The 12,685-nt window shown below is 49.2% G+C and overlaps 1 protein-coding gene across 2 annotated transcripts in view; it reads right to left on the reverse strand.

Annotated features, from left to right (window-relative positions):
• The window catches only part of TRAP1 (TNF receptor associated protein 1), a 59,595-nt gene that overhangs the window by 18,415 nt on the left and 28,495 nt on the right, over positions 1–12,685 (reverse strand). For both annotated transcript variants that reach the window (XM_004057095.3, XM_055365140.2), the window contains exons 4-6: positions 9,629–9,769; positions 3,345–3,416; positions 1,128–1,288 (exon numbers count right to left, since the gene is read on the reverse strand). In XM_004057095.3, coding sequence (XP_004057143.1) covers positions 1,128–1,288; positions 3,345–3,416; positions 9,629–9,769 — 374 coding nt within the window. The remainder of the gene's footprint in view (positions 1–1,127; positions 1,289–3,344; positions 3,417–9,628; positions 9,770–12,685) is intronic.

Raw genomic sequence — 12,685 nt, forward strand, 5'->3', positions numbered from 1 at the left:
CGGGCAGGCGGGCGGGGATCCTCCACCGACCCTGGGCTTCGAAGAAGCTTCTGGGCTTACCCCAAAAGCAGGCCTGGGGCACTGTAGGGGACTGGCCCAGCTCCAAATCGGGTGCCAGATGCCCAGGGGCAAAAACAAAGGCCAGGGGGCCAGGCGCCCCCTAAGAAGAGCAGAAAACCACCTCCGAAGCACAGGAGCGGGGAATCCCCCGGCAGGGCGGTGCTGATGCCTTGGCCCAAGTTTACTCTGAGCCCCGCTCTCATGGAATTAAACAGGAATGTTAGTTTTGGGAGAGTGGGGAGTCAAGCTGAGCACAGTGCACACACTGTGGAGCAGAAATGGCATCACGGAGGGAGGACGCCTTGGCTAACTGGAAGCGGCTCACCCGCTAAAAAGCCCTCGGAGCTGGGCGTGGTGGCTCACGTCTGTAATCCCAGCACTTTGGGAGGCCGAGACGGGCAGATCACCTGAGGTCGGGGTTCGAGACCAGTCTGACCAACATGGAGAAACCCTGTCTCTACTAAAAATACAAAATTAGCTGGGTGTGGTGGCATGCGCCTGTAGTCCCAGCTACTCAGGAGGCTGAGGCAGGCGAATTGCTTGAACCTGGGAGGCGGAGGTGGCAGTGAGCCAAGATTGTGCCATTGCACTCCAGCCTAGGCAACAAGAGTAAAACTCCATCCCAAAGGGGGAGAAAAAAAAAAAGGCCCCCAGCAGGCTCCTCACCCTATAGAGGCAGAGGTGGGCTGGGGAGACAAAGCCAGGAAATGCCAGGGCAGGGAGGAAGCGGAATGAGCTCTTGCAGAAGGTCGGTCACAGGAGGCTGCAGTGTGTCCACCAGGCGACAGGCCAGTCCTGCAGCTCAGCCACTGAGAAAGCAGCTCAGCGCAGGCCGGGCCTGCCTTCCCGAGCGCAGTGGTGGTGACCAACCACATGGGACCAGACAGGTGCCATAGGCCACCTGGAGCCACAAAAGTCACTAACTCCCCAAAGTGGGAGAGTCAGATTTCACATAAAAAGCCCAGAAAATGCCTGTGTACGTTTTCTGAGTCCAACCCTTTCCAAACTCCATGCTAAGGGCTCCAGCTCAGCTTTGAGCTGCCTGTCAGGCGACATTCGTCACTCACCCATCTGAAAGCCACTGGTAACCCGGGCTCCCCGGGGCTGCCGAGCGAGAATAGACCTCCACTCTGTCAGCCACCATGAAGGCTGAGTAGAAACCCACTCCAAACTGGCCGATGATCTTGCTGCTGGCCTCAGCCTGGTTCTGCAGAGCATCCAGGAAGGCCTGTGGGGCAGAGGCCAGTTAGTGAGGCAGCCTCCCCTCCAGAGAGCAGACACTCCCAACACCGTGGCTCTTCTGCGAGCACCGCTAAGACCCCTTCATCCTGAAAACAGCCACACCGAGTACTCTTCCACCCCATTCTACACGTGAAGAGCTAAGTCACAGAGAGGTGACACATTGGCCCTAGGACAACCAGCTGGCAGCAGTGGGACAAGTGTGTATTCCATTTGATTCCCAAAGCTCATAGTCCTGCCTGTCCCAGACAGGTGGAGGCCTGTGGGTCACACCTGGGGGTGGGGAAAGAGCAGCTTGAATAAGCTCTTTCCCTTGAATAAGCTCCTTCCATAGGAAGGCCAGGAGTGAGGAGAGGCTCCAAACTGGCTTCCATATTCGAGTCTCCTGGAGTCTACGCTTTGTGGGAAAAAGAGTAGAAATCATGCGCATGCGTCTGTAAGCACCGCACAGCACTTAATTTTTCTACTATAATACTGCCAAAGGTCCTAAGGCCAAAATCAAGTAAAATACACACGCCCAATGCCCTGGCCCACGTTGTCTGATGGAACTTTCTCCAACGACAGGAACGTTCTGCCAGGTGCAATGTGACAGCCTGCCGAGCACCTGGAATGTGGCCTGCGCAGCTGAGGAGCACAATGTCCCCTTTTATTTAATTTGAATGCATTTACATTTAAACTGCCACATGCAGCTGGTGGCTGCTACACAGGACAGCAGACCAACCTCGAGAGAAATACAACAAAAGACGTAACGTGGGGGTCAAGTCACAGTTATGGTAGGTTTTTTGTTTGTTGTTGTTGTTGTTGTTTTTAAGATGGAGTCTCGCTCTGTCGCGCAGGCTGGAGTGCGGTGGCATGATCTCAGCTCACTGCAACCTCTGCCTCCCGGGTTCAAGTGATTCTCCCGCCTCAGTCTCCCAAGTAGCTGGGATTACAGGTACCACCACCACGCCCAGCTAATTTTTGTATTTTTAGTAGAGATGGGGTTTCACCCTGTTGGTCAGGCTAGTCTCGAACTCCTGACCTCGTGATCTACCTGCCTCGGCCTCCCAAAGTACTGGGGTTACAGGCGTGAGTCACCGCGCCCGACCTAGTGTTTTCATTTTACAGATGAGGAGACTGAAGTAAGTGCTTTGCCCATAGCTGGAAAAGGGCGACCACTGCAGGTTCCCAGGCTGTTGGTCTGAGTCCAAATGTGTTGCTCTGCCTCACAGCACTTTTCAGCAAAGTCGATTCCCTGAGCCTTGTGGGCTTGACGCAGAGAGGGTCAGAGGGATCAGTCTCCTCTCACACAGCGCCATGATGAGCACGGGCTTGGGATGCGACGTCTGTGGGTTTGATGGTTCTGGTCAGAACTGCTCTGTGGGTCTGGGCGTAGTGACATGCACCTGTAGTGACGCCTCAGGAGGCTGAGGCTGGAGGATAGCCTGGCCAACATGGTGAAACCCCGTCTCTACTAAAGATACAAAAAATTGGCCAGGCGTGGTGGCTCGTGCCTGTAATCCCAGCTACTTGGGAGGCTGAGGCAGGAGAATTGCTTAAACCGGGAGGCAGAGGTTGCAGTGAGCCAATACAGTTGGTCCTCCTATCTACGGGTTCCACATTTGCAGATTCAACCAGCCAAGGACTGAAAATACTCAGAAAAAAAATAAAAAACAACGCAATGATAAAAAGTAGTATAAAAAACATAATTATGTTATATCTATATTTAGCATTTACATTCTATGAGGTATTATAAGTAACCTAGAGATCATCTAAAGCATACAAGAAGATGTGTCTACAATATACGGCACCAATTTAATCCGGGACTGGAGCATCTGCAGACTTTGCTATCCAAGGGGGGTCCTGAAACCAACCCCCAGATACTGAGGGACCAACCCCCAGATACTGAGGGATGGCTGTCATGTCATGAGGGGTTCCCACAGTACCCACTGCGTGGCATGCAACTGACAACGTTCTTACTTAATCTGGCACCCAGGGCCACCCCACTGGAGGGATCCTTGCACCCTGAGGGGAAGGGGGAGGCTGTGTGGGGGGCCCACGCTTACCTTTGACCCCGATCTGGCAATCGTCCCCAGGTTGGACACCAGCTCTTCCTGTGTCATCCCGATACCAGTATCCTGAGGAGAGAGACGCACTAAGTGCCAAGCCCCCAGCACCTGGGGAGCCGGGTGAGTGCACCAGCAGTCCCAGGGACTCAAATGGTGTCAATGACATTGGCCAGACAGGGCCCAGCCAGGTAGCACCAGATGCTCATCAGAAAAGACTACTTCTAGGGGCCGGGAGCGGTGGCTCATGCCTGTAATCCCAGCACTTTGGGAGGCCAAGGCAGGCGGATCACTTGAGGCCAGGAGTTCAAGACCTGCCTGGCCAACATGGTAAAACCCCATCTCTACTAAAAAAAAAAATTAGCCAGGCATGATGGCGAGCACCTGTGGTCCCAGCTACTCGGAGGCTGAGGCAGGAAAATTGCTTGAGCCCAGTGAACCCAGGAGGCAGAGACTGCAGTGAACTGAGATTGTGCCACTGCACTCCAGCCTGGGTGACAGAGTGAGACTCCATCTCAAAAAAAAAAAGAAAAAACGAAAAGACTAATTCTAGTCATAGCAGCTTGGCCTCACCAGAGAAAACAGGAAGGGACAGCAGAAAGTTGCTTTGTTTGTTAAAAACCATTCCGAAAAGAAAATATTACACCAGCAATTGGGAAAAGCACAGCTCTCCCACCATCAAGATGTGGCCCTCACGCCTTCTCCCTGGCTATGGTTCTGGGGAACAGTGATCCCCTCTGTTGGCTCTCTCAATCCAGCAGAATGATCTGACTGAGGAGACCAGAAAGCAGGTGTTGGGAACGCAGCTCTGCATGCGGCCCTCACTCCCACCCTACCACCATGGGAACAGCGGGCATGGACGCCTCTCCTGCGGGAAGGCAGAGCCCTTACGTTGGAGCCTCTATCTGGCCTATCCTGTTGCAGCTGCTCTGCTCTGAGTGCCAGTGTCACCCAAATCCATATATTAAGACCTAAGTCCCAAGGGGATGGCACTGGGAGTGGGGCCTTGGGGAGGTGATCAAGTCACGAGGGCTCCACTCTCATGAATGGGAGTAGGGCCCTTAGAAAAAAGGCTTCAGGGAGCTTGTCTGCCCCTTCCACCTTCTGTGTGAAGATGCAAGAGGCACTGCCTGAGACAAAGGGCCCTCGCCAGATGCCCAATCTGCTGGCCCCTTGCTCTTGGACCTCCCAGCCTCTAGAACTGTGAGCAATAGGGTTCTGTTGTTTATAAATTGCCCAGTCTAAGGTATTCGGCTATAGCGGCCTGAATCACAATACAGACCAACGCGCTGGTGAACACACAAGGCCTTACTGACCATGGGCTCCTCCTTCCTCAAAGCCCAGTCAGACTCCCATCTGCAGATCCTCGCTCAACATGCCCATAATATAGCCGCAGCCCCAGCTTGCTCTGCTATAATGTGCAGACCACCTTAAATAAAAGAGCTCACTCCAAGCCTCCACATCTATGAATTGGGACAAAGGCCCTCAGAAACAGTTTTCTGAACTTCCTTCTAGGAAGTTCCTTTCTAAAGACTTCCTCTCCAGGACAGCCTGCAGCAGCCATGGGAGCCCACTAGCACCAGGCGTCAGTGCTGTCTCCATTGGCACAGCAAGGGTGGTCAGTGCCACTCAGCAAATAATCCACAGCAAGCAGCAGGCCAGGGAGACTGGCCAGCTGTCAGCCTTCCCATTGTAGGCAGCACAGGCAGAATGGGTGCCAAAACCACATCACCACCAGTTACTGCAGTGCACACATGTGTGCATGTTTCACGGGCCCCAGCAGCCAACAAGAAACATGGCACCAAGAGGCTTCTGGGCAATTATTTCTGAGGTGCTGGTTTGAATAGTCCAAAATCCAGCCTGATTCATTTATTGAAGATCATGTAATAATTATGAATAAAAAACTACTTAAAATTAGTATCTAGTTGATATCAGTCATTAAATATGTTTCATTTAAGTGTTTAATACATCAGAAACTTAAATAGAATCCTTAAGGGAAAGGTTAATGTTAGACCAAGGTAAAGGAAAAAATGCAACTAATAGCTCCTATTTTCAATTTATTTTTATTTTTTCCCAAACTGATCTGCACTGCAATCCCAATCTAAATCCTCACAGGTTTTGTAGAAAATGACAAGCCGATTCTAAAATGTATATGGAAATACAAAGAACTTAGAAAATTTTCAAAATATTTTGAAGAACGAAGTTGGAGAATTTAAAATACCTAATTTTAAGACTTCCTATAAAGCTACAATAATTAAGACAGTGCGATGTGGGCATTTAAGGATCGACACATGGATCAAAGAACCAAACAGAGCACAGGAACAGAGATGCACAGAGAGTGTATTACTTGATTTTTGACAAAGATTCCAAGGTAATTCAATGGGGGATGATAGGTCTATTAACAGATAGTACTGAAACAACTGTACACCCATAAGCAAAACATAAACCTCAACCCCTACCTCACACCATACAGAAAAATTAACTTGAAATGGATCATAGATCTAAATATAAGAGCTAAAGCTATAAAACCGCTAGAAGAAAACATAGGGCTGGACACAACAGCTCACATCTGTAATCCCAGCACTTTGGAAGGTCAAGGTGGGAAAATTGCTTGAGCCCAGGAGTTTGAGACCAGCCTGGGCCACAAAGCAAGACCCTGTCTCTACAAAAAAAAAACAAAAATTTCTCGCTCTGTCGGTCAGGCTGGAGTGCTGGAGTGCTGGAGTGCAGTGGTGTGATCTCCGCTCACTGCACCTTCTGTCTCCCGAGTTCAAGCAATTCTCCTGCCTCAGCCTCCCGAGTAGCTGGGACTACCGGCACACGCTGCCACATCCAGCTAATTTCTTTTGTATTTTTAGCAGAGACAGGGTTTCACCATGTTGCCCAGGCTGGTCTTGAACTCCTGAGCTCAGACAGTCTGCCCGCCTAAGCCTCCCAAAGTGCTAGGATTACAGGCGTGAGCCACCATGCCTGGCCAAAAAAATAATTTTTTTAAAGTTAGCCGGGCATGGTGGCATGTGCCTGTGGCCCTAGCTACAGGAGGCTGAGGTGGTAGATCACTTGAGCCCAGGAGGTCAAGGCTGCAGCGAACCCTGATAGCACCACTGCACCCCAACCTGGAGACGGAAGAAGATCCTGACTCTAAACAAACATAAAAACCTTCCAGGTCAGGCTGGGTGCGGTAGCTCATGCCTATAATCCCAGCACTTTGGGAGGCCGAGGCAGGCAGATCACCCGAGGCCGGGAGTTTAAGATCAGCCTGACCGACATGGAGAAACTCCGTCTCTATTAAAAATACAAAATTAGCCAGGCATGGTGGCACATACCTGTAATCCAAGCTACTCGAGAGACTGAAGGCAAGAGAATTGCTTGAACCTGGGAGGCAGAGGTTGCAGTGAGCTAAAATCACACCACTGCACTCCACCTTAGGCAACAAGAGCAAAACCCCATTTCAAAAAAAAAAAAATCTTCCTGGTCATCAAAAACAAGGAAAGTCTGAGAAACTGTCACAGCCAAGAGGAGCTAAGGGGCCAGGACAACTAAGTGTCATGTGGGATGCTGGGAGAGAAAAAGGACATGAGGTAAAAACTAAGGAAATCTGAATAGACTTGTGTTAAGAATAATATATCCATACCGGTTGATTAACTGTAACCAATGTAATATACTAACATTTCTTTTTTTTTTTTTTTTTTTGAGACGAGTTTCACTCTTGTTGCCCAAGCTAGAGTGCAATGGCGCGATCTCGGCTCACCACAACCTCCGCCTCCCGGGTTCAAGCAATTCTCCTGCCTCAGCCTCCTGAGCAGCTGGGATTACAGGTGTGCACCACCACATCCGGCTAATTTTTGTATTTTTATTAGAGATGGGGTTTCACCGTGTTGGCCAGGCTGGTCTTGAACTCCTGACCTCAGGTGATCCGCCCACCTTGGCCTCTCAAAGTGCTGGGATTACAAGCGTGAGCCACTGCACCCGGCCATAAGATTTCAATCACAAGGGAAGCTGGGTGTTGGAGTAGATGGCAACGCTGTACTATCTTTAAAATTTTTCTGAAAATTGAAATCTGTTCTAAAATATTTACTAAAAAAAAAATAATAACTATAGATTTTTCAGATGTAGACAGAAATCATCTGTTGCCAGGCGACCCGCACAATGTGATTTTAAAAGGAAATGGTGAGACCAGGCGCGGTGGCTCCTGCCTGTCATCCCAGCACTTTGGGAGGCCAAGGCAGTCAGATCACTTGAGGTCAGGAGTTTGAGACCAGCCTGACCAACATGGTGAAACCCCATCTCTACTAAAAATACAAAAATTAGCCGGGTGTGGTGGCATGTGCCTGTAAACCCAGCTACTTGGGGGGCTGAGGCAGGAGAATCACTTAAATCCGGGAGGCAGAGGCCTCACTGCAGTGAGGTGAGATCATACCACTGCACTCCAGCCTAGGCAATAAAATGAGACTCTGTCTCAAACAAAAATAAAAAGGAATTTGTGAGGGTTTACAACAGGTATATACATAAAATATTTGACATCAAAAGAAAAAGATGATTTTGCCACTGGAATGATACCGTTGTAAGATTCTTACACTGAAGTGTTAAATATCAATTCAAGCTAGACAGTGATAAATTAAGGCTGCATATTTTATTCCCTAAAAAATCCCCTAAAAATAACAAAAAGCAATGTAGCTGAGATATCAGTAGAAGAGATGGAATGGCATAATATCTCTGAGACCCCACAAGAAAGCTTCCTTTTCTAAAACTTTAGGTAAGAATACTGTATCAAGATTAGTTAATTAATTGTAATAAATGGGCTGGGTATGGTGGCTCATGCCTGTAATCTAACACTTTGGGAGGCCAAGGTGGGCAGATCACTTGAGGGCAGGAGTTCAAGCCCAGCCTGGCCAACATGGTGAAACCCCATCTCTACTAAAAATACAAAAATTAGTTGGGCATCATGGCACACATCCGTAATCCCAGCTACTCAGGAGGCTGAGGCACGAGAGTTGCTTGGACCTGGGAGGCAGAGGCTGCAGTGAGCTGAGATCACACTACTGCACTCCAGCCTGGGCGACACAGCCACACTCTGTCTCCAAAAAAAAAGGAAAAAAGATGAAACAAATGGACCACGACGCTCCCATCGGCTATTGAGAATAGAAAAACTGGGTCCCAAAGGATATAATGGAGCTCTAAATTACCTGCTCAAATTTTCTGTAAATCTAGAACTGTTCTTTAAGAAAAAAGAAGACAAAAGACAAAACCAAAAATCATTATTGTAACATAGTCTTAGTACCAGGAAGTACTGGCACATGAGGACTGGCACCTCTGCTAAAGACCAAGAATCATGTCCCCATGACCCCTTGCCCCAGCACATCCATTTTCAATCATCTGCAAGGAACCTCTGTTCTGAAAACAGGAGGGAAGCGCAGGGCGCTGCAGCCCTGCCCACAGGGCCCATTCCACAGCCAGGCCAGCTCAGCAAAGGCAGGGAGAGAAGAAACCTACCCCCAACCCAATCCTTATGACCAAGGGCTATGACAAACAGCTGGCACGTACCACGGGGCTCAGTCTGGATTCTCTAAACCCAAGAGGGGGTGCGTAAAGCTGACACCTCACAAAAGCCCCTCCTTTAATTAAAACAGCCATCCCTTCACAAGTCCATTCATTCACGCGTGCCTGCATTCATTTATGTGGCACGACCTTCAGAGCAAGCCAGCACCCTAAAAGGGAATACTCAGATCCCACCGAGGCCAGTCTGTCCACCTCTCCACAGAGACAGACACCCCCGCAATGACGCCGTGACCCTGGGATGACAGGTCCTGAGGCAACTGTCTTTGGATGCAATGTCTCTCAGGGCCCCTACCTGACCCTCTTTGGCCTAACTTTTCAGCCTTAAAATTTCCACAAGGCTACAGCAGCAGCCACAGCACTGCTTCATTGGCATTTTGAGGGGAAAACGCAGTTAAAAATATGAAAAGAGTACATTAAAAATAAGATATGTTTAGATATGTTAATACCTGCATACACCAAAACCCTGTGTGGCCATATGCTAAGATGTTACCAGTAGTTATTGCTGGATGATGGGGTGATTTCAAATTTTCTTCTTTCCTGCTTACCTGCTTTTCCAAAATTTTCTATAATGAATGAGTGCTACTGTAACAATAAATTATAGCCAGAGTTATCCTGGTGGTACGGATGGCCAGTACGTCCCTGGGACCCGAGACATCACTAGAAGGCAGATCCTGTCCTTGCTGCATGGCCGGGCCTGCCACACGCCTGGACACTGAGGGAGGTACCTGGATGGTGATGGTGCCTTTCTCGGCATTGGTCTGCAAGTGAATCTCCATTTCTGGCAGTGCTTGGCCGTCAGACACCAGTTTGTGACGCAGTTTTTCCAAGGCATCGCTGGCATTGGAGATCAGCTCCCGTATAAACACCTACAGGAATAGAAATGGGAGGCGCAGACAATGAAGGACACTCGTCCTGCAGGATCTATCTGGTCAGCTGCACTTCCAATAACTGTTAAAAGGAAGAGGAGAATAGGCAATTCTCAAAGCATAAAGAGTTTCTGCTTTAGTCAAAGGCAGTTCCTCTGGGCCGGTCACAAAGTGACTGAAGGTGCTGACTTTCCTTTCAGGATTTGTTTGAGAGTCTCACTCTGTCACTCAGGCTGGAGGCTGCAATCACGGCTTATTGCAGCCTTAACCTCCTGGACCCAAGCAATCCTCCCACCTCAGCCTCCTAAGTAGCTGGGACCACAGGCATGCACCACACCCACCTAATTGTTTTAAAATTTTTATAGACACAGGGTCTCGCTATGTTGCCCAGGCTGGTCTTGATCTCCCAGGCTCAAGTGATCCTTGTGCCTCCGCCTCCCAAAGTGTTGGGATTACAGATGTGAGCCACGGTGCCTGGCCCTTTTCAGGATTTTTAATCAAGCCTGAAGTTATGTGTCCATCTGTTAATTATAACTTTAAGAAGAGCCCTCTGGCTGGGTGTGGGTGCTCATGCTTGTAATCCAGGCACTTTGGGAGGCTGAAGCAGGTGGATCACTTGAGGTCAGGAGCTCAAGACCAGCATGGCCAACATGGTAAAACCCAGTCTCTACTAAAAATATTAAAATTAGCTGGGCATGATGGAACACACCTGTAATCCCAGCTACTAAGGAGGCTGAGGCAGGAGAATCGCTTGAACCCACAAGGCGGAGGTTGCAGTGAGCCGAGATGGCACCACTGCACTCCAGCCCCGACAGAGAGAGACTCTGTCTCAAAAAAACAAACAAAAGAGGCCTACGAGGAACAATTTCGTTCCCAACTCCTGCACAGGGATGACGGCATATCACTCAAACATCCATTTCTCCTTGATATGGTTTGGCTGTGTCCCCACCAAAATCTCACCTTGAATTGTACTCCCATAATTCCCACGTGTTGTCGGAAGGACCTGGTGGGAGATAAGTGAATCATGGGGGCCGTTTCCCCAGTACTGTTCTCGTGGTAGTGAGTAAGTCTCACGAGATCTGACAGTTTTTTGGGGTTTCTGCTTTTGCGTCTTGCTCATTCTCTCTTTGCCTGCTGTCATCCATGTAAGACGGGACTTGCTCCTCCTTGCCTTCCACCATGACTGTGAGACTTCCCCAGCCACATGCAGGTGTAAGTCCAATTAAAGCTCCTTCTTTTGTAAATTGCCCAGTCTCAGGTATGTCTTTATCAGCAACGTGAAAACGGACTAATACACTCCTACTCCACAAAAACAGGTTCCCTAGCTTCATCTCATCTAGTGGGGACCACCAAACACCAGGTCTACCACACCCGGAGAAAAACGGGCCTCAGGGCCCAGCTGTCCCTCAGGAGCTGAAAAGCACACTGACCTCAAACAGACCTTCCATTTAAAATCAGTGAGAGAGGCCGGGTGCGGTGGCTCACACCTGTGATCTCAGCACTTTGGGAGGCTGAAACAGGCAGATCACTTCAGCCCAGGAGTTCAAGACCAGCCTGGGCAACATGGCAAAACTCCGTCTCTACAAAAAAATACAAATATCAGCCAGAGGCTAAGGAGGAAGGATGGCTTGAGCCCACGAGGCGGAGGTTGCAGTGAGCCGAGATCATACCACTGCACTCCAGCCTGGGCGTCAGACCCAGACCCTGTTCCAAAAAATTAAAAAACCAAAAAAAAACCAAAAAACAAAAAAACCCACACAAATAAAAATAGAAAAATTAAGTCCGCAAGAGCACACAGGTGAAGAGGAAGCGGTGGCTGATCTGGGCGGAAGCTGGAGGTCACTGGGAGGCAGGAATGCAGCACTCATCAGTACGAAACCCGGAAACAGCTCCTGGAAGCCCCTCTGAGCTTTGAAATTTGCTGCTTTACAAACTTTCTTCAGGATTCTCCTTTGCCTTCCAGCAATAATCAGCATGTCAACGATGGTGGCCTTCATCTTTCTTTTTCCTTGTCCTGTCACCCCAAATGAGTTTTGCGGGTTTTTTTTAATAGAGTTGGGATCTCTTCACGTTGCCTAGGCTGGTCTCAAACTCCTGGACTCACACAATCCTCCTACTTTGGCCTCCTAAAGTGCCGGGATTACAGGTGTGGGTCACCGCACCTGGCCCCAAATGCGTTTTAATTTCCTCAGTAACTCCTCCCTGCTCCATACACACAGGACTGGGGAACCTTCTTCCTCTGGCAGCCAAAGCTGCCAAGACCTGCAGGTAGTCCCACCAGGCAAAGGGGCCTCAGAGCGTATCCAAAGCTCCACAGAGACGGAATTCAGCAGAGCTGCACGCTAGGATTTGGGGGACTTTTTTTTTTGGAGAGAGGGTCTTACTCTGTTGTGCAGGTCAGTGTAGTAACACAATCATGGCTCACTGCAGCCCCAGAGTCTGCCAGGCTCAAGTCATCCTCCCACCCCAGCCTCCTGAGTAGCTGGGACCAGAGGTCAGTGCCCCCATAGCTGGCTAATTTTTTAAACTTTTTGTAGAGACGGAGTCTTGCTGTGTTGACCAGGCTGGTCTCAAACTCCTGGGCTCAAGTGATCCTCCTGCCTCGGCCTCCCAAAGCACTGAGTTCCCAGGCATGAGCCACCACACCAGGCCTGTATTTCGGGAACTTTTAAAATTATTGGCAAAATTCAATTAATTCCCAGAGTTGATCCAGCCCAAAGAACCATCTGGATATACTTATCCATGAAACCAAAATAGATTATGGTAAAACTCCTCTCACTGGTAGCTTAAGATGGGGACCTGTCCAAAGTTTAATGCTTTCTCACAGCTAATATATTATCTGGCAGTTCTCCAGAATGGCATAAAAACAGCTTTGTGAAAAGAAACTTTGCTAACATCGGGCATGGTTAGCAGGGA

The sequence above is a fragment of the Gorilla gorilla genome, chromosome 18, assembly GCF_029281585.2.
Source record: "Gorilla gorilla gorilla isolate KB3781 chromosome 18, NHGRI_mGorGor1-v2.1_pri, whole genome shotgun sequence".
In the NCBI taxonomy this organism is placed as follows: domain Eukaryota; kingdom Metazoa; phylum Chordata; class Mammalia; order Primates; family Hominidae; genus Gorilla; species Gorilla gorilla.